The 8,117-nt window shown below is 44.4% G+C and overlaps 1 protein-coding gene across 1 annotated transcript in view; it reads right to left on the minus strand.

Moving 5' to 3' along the window:
* Positions 1-2,543: 2,543 nt before the first annotated feature.
* The window catches only part of LOC123035056 (zinc finger protein 91-like), an 18,162-nt gene continuing 12,588 nt past the window's right edge, over positions 2,544-8,117 (minus strand). The window contains exons 10-14 of the mRNA XM_044452897.1: positions 8,036-8,115; positions 7,627-7,717; positions 6,962-7,050; positions 6,492-6,618; positions 2,544-4,819 (exon numbers count right to left, since the gene is read on the minus strand). Of these exons, the coding sequence (XP_044308832.1) occupies positions 3,498-4,819; positions 6,492-6,618; positions 6,962-7,050; positions 7,627-7,717; positions 8,036-8,115 (1,709 nt within the window). The 3' untranslated portion in view covers positions 2,544-3,497. The remainder of the gene's footprint in view (positions 4,820-6,491; positions 6,619-6,961; positions 7,051-7,626; positions 7,718-8,035; positions 8,116-8,117) is intronic.

An 8,117-nucleotide genomic window follows, 5' to 3' on the forward strand; every position in this document is an offset into this window, starting at 1 on the left:
CGTACTCTTCTGTAAGCCCCACTGAACTTGAGGGAGGTTACTCAGTAGGAGGTGCGCTTAGGACTGTAATGTCATTCGGCAACCCCAAGGCCCTGTACCTAGGAGGAAGCCCCGTGGAATACAGTGGGCCCGGCTTGCAAGCAGTGGATCGCACCCTTAACGATGGGATCCTGTGCCTGCTCCTAGCATGCCCCTAGCCAATTCTCTGCCCAAACACACATTCCGTTGTGTCTTATGTCTTTAAAGCGAGAGCCAGGGTGGCGTAGTGGTTGCGAGCACGGGACAGGGACTCGGGCGATCCGGGTTCCAGTCCCCACTCCGCCACGGGGTCATCCGGCCGAGTATGGGCCAGTCACAGCCTCTCAGCCCAACCTACCTTAGTTGTGAGGATAAAATTGAGCTGAGGAGGAGAATCAGGTAAGCCACCTTGAGCTCCTTGAAAGGAAAAAGGGCAGGATATAAGCAATAAAATTACAGTGGGATTCCCCGAGTCTTCGTTGTGATAGGCTTGCAATGCTGCCTCTCGGGCATTTGAACGCCGCACTGGCAAGGAAGAGCAAAACCAAACATTAAACATCACGTCTTCCCCTGTGTAGGATCTACATTTACATCCCACCTTTCTTCATCTTGCAAAGAAACTGAGGCAGCTAGTGTGCCCAAGCACTTCCCTCCACAGTTCTCAAACTTCAGATGAAATTTTTGTGTAGTTCAGAATGTACTAAACCTTAACTCTGTTTAGATTTTGGAGGTTTTAGGTGGGTGAAATTTATTAATTTGTAATATGCTTTATTGCTAGTTTTACCAGTTTATTATTGTGATTTTTATTTTATTTTTTGGAACAAGCTGCTGTTTTGAATTTGCATTCTACTCTCTTGTCATTCAGATCAATTTTCTGCAGTATTTACATATTCACATTTCCCCCCATCTTCTTTTACTAATCAGTCTTTTCTAATCTGGGTTTTCCAAATTTTTAAAATACTTTTTAATCTTGTTTTTATTCTTTTATTACATTTTAATTATTATTTTATCCTGAGCACTGCTTGCCAGTTTTCAAAGAGTGCTATCAAAATACCTTAAATAAATAAACCGCACTTCCTATGAACCTAGTTTTTTATTTATTTAAGATATTTAAATGCCGTCCTGTTGCGAAAGCCTCAGGATGGCTTACATACATGAAATAACATAAAATATAATATAAATAAATTAGTTTTCCATGCACATACTGCTACTGAACCTCACTGCTGACTCTGTATTTTTAAAGCACTTCTCATTATTTAAGAGAGCAATCCTACTACTAGGGCCCTCTTTCTATTAGAAGCAGAACCTGTAAGATTGCACCCTGAATCTTAAATTGATATTCCTTGAATCCCAGTTCTTTCTGATTACCATTACTGAACACTAGAACATGTTCAATATGTCTAAACTTTGAACATATTTTCAAACCAGAAATGTTAGGTTACTATAAATTAATATGAACCTTCAAGCATTTTCAGGTAAGCCAGTTCTAAGAAGCCATTAGATAAATCAAAACAGAGAACATCGGCTCTGGGGAAAGGAAATAAAAGATCAAAATTGGACATCCAACTTCACTGTCAATTCTTGTGATGACACCAAATTCCATACTTCTTTCTGAATGTCTTGGGACATTTTTAATTTCTTTGCATTAGAAAGTGATCTAATAATCTGTTGTTCTGACATGGTAATGCAGAAACAACGAAGAAAATATTCAAAAGCTACTTCCCTCTAAGCACTCCTTTTGCAGTGAGTAAATCTGCTACCTGTGAAATCTTCAGAGAGATGGCGCATGTTCTGAATGGTAGGGAATAAAAGAAAGAATATACAGGGCTTAGTTTCCAAACCCTCAGTGGGTCTCCCTTTCCCCAGGTCCAACCAGGACTGCATTCCCAGGACAGGCAGACCTGAAGGGTCGTATTCTGCACAGAAGCTGCCTTTTCTTATTTATCCCAAACCCTCGCTCCTGACCCTCCCATCTCTTGGTGTAGCTGTTCCTTCAGAGGAATGCCTGCAACCAGAGCAGCTCCGAGTCCTCTAAATTCTGTACTACAGGGAGTAACTGTTGGGAATGCTATCACAATGCCAGTAACAGCCTGTGAGAGACGCTACCGATGATGTGATCAAGTCCTTTACTCCAAGTCTCAGGTTGAATCACAAGTCACTGCAAGAAATTTTCGAGTCGAGTCTCAAGTCTCTTCTGAAGTCTCAAGTGCAGGAAAAAGGAGGTGGGTTGTAAACCCCCCCGTGCCAAAAAGGAAGAGCTGAAACCTTGCCTTCCTCCTCCCCATCACATGCCTCCCTTCCAGCCCACCACAGACGCCTTCTGCCAAGAACAGCTCAGGATATCCTGCCATGAGCCTTGGAGCGACTCTCAAGTAAAACGGCAAGAAATCACATTGCGTTGAGTCACTTGCTCATTGCTTCCGAGTCGTTCCCGCAACTTGATTCAGGCTTGAGAGTGAGTCACTCGACTCGAGTCCCCAACACTGGATGCTACTAACTCTGTATTCAAAATAAAGAATTCTGAATTCTTGGAATAGCAACCATTTATACAAGATAGTAAGATGCAAAACTGCAATACAAAGAAACAGCACACTATCTGAACGCAACATTGAAAACAGCATCTTTTAATAAAATCAGAGCCACGGCACCCCTTCCAGGCTTCTCTCCCGCAGAACAGTGCTTCCCAAGCTGCAGCACCAGCCTCGCTCTTAAGGTCTGTGGGGGCAGGGAAGGGTTGGCTTATCCTGAAAGGACCCCCTCCCAAAGCAGCCGTGTTTAACCACATCCCCATCAAAAAATAAACACAGCACAAAAAAAGTTTTAAACAGGAGGAGGAGGGTGATAGATTTGTGGACAAGATGGACAGGGACCTATCCTTTTTCGTGCCATCTAAGCTGGAGAATGAGGGAGCTTGTTAAATACTTAGGTCCAAATGGCTGGTTCGGTGTTGCCTGAAGAGGGCGTCAATGGGTCAGCAAATGGGCCATAATTTGTCATGAGCCATAATTGCAACTTTAGGCTTTTATAAATGTATGCAAATTTATGCATACCTGGCAATGTAACCAAGTTCTAACAACTGTAGAACTACGAATCCACTTATGCTCTGTAAAGCTGTATTTATGGCGGAGAGGTTTGATTATTAATTGCTTATAAATTCTTCCTGCACCAGGAGTGAAAACTAATTGTTCAGTATAATTAAGCACACAATAAAAACAGAATAGAAACTGAGGATGACACACACGTCCCGTCATTGTAGGTGCGGGGGGGGGGGGGCACTGAAGTTGCGAGAATTATTTGTGACATTTTCACACAGGCACTTGCTGTGGGTCTAAATGTCGAAATGGTTCCTTTCCGCCTGGAATCTCACATGCGTCCTTCATATCCCTCACATTCATTCTCTGGATGAAGTTTTCATAACAAGAACATTCATTCGTAAAATCTGTATGAACGCTCTCATTTTTCTCATATCTGTCCCTGCCTCAGAAGCATTTTCTGCACTGAGAGCATCGGAAGGGTTTCTCTCCAGTATGAATTCTCCGATGATGCAGCAGAGTTCCACTGCGCCGGAAGCTTTCCCCACACTGAGAACATTTGTACGGTTTCTCTCCAGTGTGGATTCTCTGATGGCTCTTCAAATCTTCAGTCCGCCTAAAACTTTTCCCACACTCAGGGCATTTGTAGGGTTTCTCTCCGGTGTGGATTCTTTGGTGTACTGTCAAATTTCCACTCCGCCTGAAGCCTTTCCCACATTCAGGGCACTGGTATGGTTTCTCTCCAGTATGGATTCTTTGATGTACAGTCAAATTTCTAGTGTGTCTAAAGCATTTCCCACATTCGGGGCATTTGTAGGGTTTCTCACCAGTATGAATTGTTTCGTGTTTCTTTAAATCTCCAGCTTGTCTGAAGCATTTCTCACACTGAGAACATTTGTATGGTTTCTCTCCAGAGTGAATTCTCTGGTGACTTTTCAGATTTTCACTCCGATTGAAACTTTTCCCACAGTGAAAACATTTGTATGGTTTCTCTCCGGTATGAGTTGTCTCATGTCTCCTCAAGTTGTTTCTCTCACTAAAGCATCTCCCACACTGAGTACATTTGTACGGTTTTGATCCAGTACGAATTTCCTGGTGTCTAAAAGCGAACATTTCCCCAGATACAGGATATCCATGCATTTTCTCTCCGGTATGAACTTGCTCATGATGCATCAAATGTTCTCTCTGACTGAAGCATTTCCGACAATGAACACATTCATAAGGTTTCCTCTCAGTTTCCATCCCTTTACTAGGCCTTAGCAACTTTGTAGGACTAAAGCTTTTTATATATCCATTAGAGTTGTGAGGTTTCTCTTCCGTGTGGTTCGTCTGACGGGTATTCAAACTCCCCGTCTGCCTATGCTCAGAAAATCTGGATTTACTCCCTTCTGTTACTGAATATTGATTCAGGCATGAATTTTCCTGGAGATTTTCCTCTGACGTGGGACATACATCGCAATGCTGCTTTGGATCCGTCATATCAGGTTCCAACCTGTAGGAATACCTTCTACCGTACTTGGAGAAGAGAGGCGTGGTGTCCTTTGCGTGGCCTTTGGAAGACTGGCTCATCACAGCTGCAAGATCTTCTCTAAGCTCGTGGTGCTCGTCCTCTCCCGCGGCCGCCTGCGGTCCCTGCTCCTCTCTGGACTTGCCCCCCTCCTCAGGCAACTCAGCAGTCTCCCCCTGAGCTCCCGGTGTGGGCGTATCCTCTGGCTCTTTTCCTCCATTCTGGGAATCCTCTGTCTTGACCAGACTCCCCTTCTTGTCACCTGTGGAAACAGGAAAGGATTTTTCCCGTGCTCTAAGGATCTCGTATCAACATGCCTGTGGATTTTGTTTGCCTGACTTTTAGACCATTGCAAGAGTCAGAGCAAGGGTCCATCTAGTCCAGTATTGTGTTCACACAGTGGCCAATCTGCCATCCACCTGAAACGTACAAGCAGGACAACAACAGTGCAACAACTCCCTCCTCTCCTTGTTCCCGGGAACAGTTTATACAAGCAAACTACTTCTGATACAGGAGGAGCATATGGCCATCGAGTCGCCACTGATAGCCTTCTCTTTCAGGAACGTATCAAAGCCTTGGGTTTTAAAATTATGCGTGCAGAAAAGTCTCTTCCTATCACTTTCTTTTGCACAGCTATCCTCTTGTCCCCCTTTATTTCCCCTTTTTCTAAGATAAGCTGTTCCTTTTAAGGAATTTCTTTCTGTGTCTCTGTTGCATAGATGTTTCCTTCTATTTCTACAATCCATTCAACCCTCTCCTCTAACTGTGGGCTCTTATTTTTCAATTATGTCAGCCATTTTATAAATTAAAACATTAATTGCAAATCAGGAGTAGCAGCACTTTTTAAAAGAAGGAAGCCAGTGCCAATATCTGCACAGTTTAATATAATTGTGAGGATCGTAAGAAATGTGGATGAAACTGGATCGTGTCCCTCGTGTCCTCCTGATGGCGGACAAGGGGGCAGTGGCAGGCTGAATTCCCCTCTCCATGCAGGGAAATTCTGGCACAGGTGTCCCACAGGTGTCCCAGTGCTGGGAGATGTCCAGGCCTGCACGGGCCTCCCAGGGGAAAGCAGGGAAGAGACTCCCTCATTTCATGGGAAGAAACCTGGCTCTGCTCTCTTGGATGCAGTCCCAGCCCTGCCATAAACCCTGGCATGTTAACTATTGTGTAAAGCTGACATTCTTGTTCGGTTTAGGAATGGCAGAAGAAAAGAAATCTTGAAGATGGGATTATTATATGTTCGGGTTTTGTAATTCCTTTGTGGGAATGGTGAACAGATGTTTTGTGAAAGAACTCACACACTGGCTTTTAGTTCATTTGAGAGACTGAGAAAATAGCTGTTTAAATCATTTAAGGGTCTAGAAAAAGGCACAAAAGGGCTTGTAATTCATGTGTCTACAGAAATCACAAACAGGCACAGTTCATGTGCATGTCTGGAGGAATCTTGGGCAGGCTTGTGGTGAATTTGTGGAATGTTACGTCTTTAAAACAGCCTCTGCTGGAGAGAAGGAAGGCCAATTTTTCTATCTTTAAAAGCTTCTCTGAACATTTCCCACACCTCCACTTTTCATCCCGTAAGTGGCCAGTGATAAAACCCATGTGATGTTTCCCTCCCAACCCCAGGTACATAGAAACATAGAAACAGAGCAAGTCAGAAGGGGTCTCCCGGGCCATCTAGTCTGACCCCCGGCTCCAGCCGGCTCTGCTCATGACATGACATACCATGTGCATGTCCAGCCTATCCTTGAACACCCTCACCAATGGGGCCTCAACCACCTCCCGTGGAAGCCCATTCCACATACATATTTGCAGTTCAAAAAAGGACCAGTAAGTCCATGAACACTTCTGAACATTTCTTTCTTTTCGGCTCTTAAAACAACATCTGACCAGACATTCTTTACTAGAATTACACGGCTTGAGCAAAAGATTACCGGAAGATGCTCCGGCAACGCCGTGCTCCTGCAGCACCTGCCAAACGATGGTCTGTTGGACGGGCTGCGGCAGACTCTGGCCAATCATCTGCAAACACAGACCCTGTTCTTGGAGTGTTTTGTGTTCCTGCAAGACAGAAGGACACGCTTCTCTCTGAAAGGCTGTTGCGGAAGAAAATTCAGGCAAAATTCAGGCAAAATATCACACACGCAAACATTCAGGTCGCAGTAATCAGACACTTGTAAATGAAAGAGGAAAAGAAGAAAAGAGTCCCATACTAGACTAACATTAACAAAAGTAGCATGAAGAAATATTTGAGAAAACGGGTTGCCTCTGGCCACAAGATTATATATACTGGGGCGAGTCATGCACTATCAGTTTCTGCCCAGCTGTATCGAGAGGAAGCATTCCTGTCAGAGGTGCCTGTTGTGTGAACATGCCTTTGAGCAGATCTGCTACTCAGACTCACCAGGACACCTTTCGCACCAGTGTGGTTCTCATCTTCATCTTCAGAACCATGTGAAGGACTGGCCAAACTTTGGAAATTGTTCCCAAGGCCTGTGAAGGAAAGGAAGAGGATTTTACTGGTGAAAATTATTCTTTTCCTGCTTAGTATTGAGCAGATGTAGTATTTCACTGATAAAGTTATTCATGAAACATCTTTAAAAACAGAGAGCAGTTTAGATGTAAAATAATCAAGGGCAGAAAAGTATTAACAGTGGCTTGAAATTAAACATTGATGGAGATGGTTTCATCTCCCGTAAGAGAGATTTCCTTTAAGCACTGTAAACAAGCAGGAATTTTGGTGCAAGGAGCCCATAATTCAACAGGGGGAAAAGGTGCCTCTGCTGAAATTGCTTTTTCCCCAAACCCTGGAAGGCACATGGTCCCACCGCCCATTGCACCTCCTCATCATGCAGGATGCTCGTCAGGAATGTCCTTTTGGGGTTCCTCACTCTGCCTCCTGTAGGGTTTCCTCCTCATGACAGAGGTGCAGCTAAATTATTCTCCAGAGCTCAGTTCTGATCTAGCGGCTCAGCTCTGCACAATCATTTCAGTAATCTAGCTTGGGAGCAGGCCCTCCTTTTTAATCTGGCTGGGCGAAGCATCGCACAAGCACCAAAGATACATCACCAGGTTGCTCGGCATCTTCGTAGACTTTTGCAGGATCCGAGGGTGCTCTCTCCACATCCAGGAAATCCTCGCACTCCTCCTTCAGCAGCCCCTGAAACAGGGAAGAGAACAGAGGCTCATGGCTAGGAAGGGCCTTCTCTGGGCAGGAAACACTTCTTGCTCTTCTAGGGAAGCCTGGTTCCTAGGACTTGTAATTTTTTCAACTATAGTATTTGCCATCACAGAATATTCTGAACATTTCCTGTTTTGGAATTATTAAGCTGATCTTATTTGAAACAGCTTTCAGTGCCTAAAGCTGAGATTGTCATTAACTAGGATTTATTGATTCTATCCATATCCAAATGAACAACTGCAGTGGTACATCCTGTGGCATCTCAGAAACTCCAGGAATGAAGTATTAAGATCTCACCTGCCAGGTCACTGATTCAGCTTCCTTCTGGCTCCTCAGGAAGTGCTCCGCCAGGGCCACCGCCTGGGAACAGGAGTCCGGC

The sequence above is a fragment of the Varanus komodoensis genome, unplaced genomic scaffold (assembly GCF_004798865.1).
Source record: "Varanus komodoensis strain SLA01 unplaced genomic scaffold, ASM479886v1 scaffold76, whole genome shotgun sequence".
Taxonomy (NCBI): domain Eukaryota; kingdom Metazoa; phylum Chordata; class Lepidosauria; order Squamata; family Varanidae; genus Varanus; species Varanus komodoensis.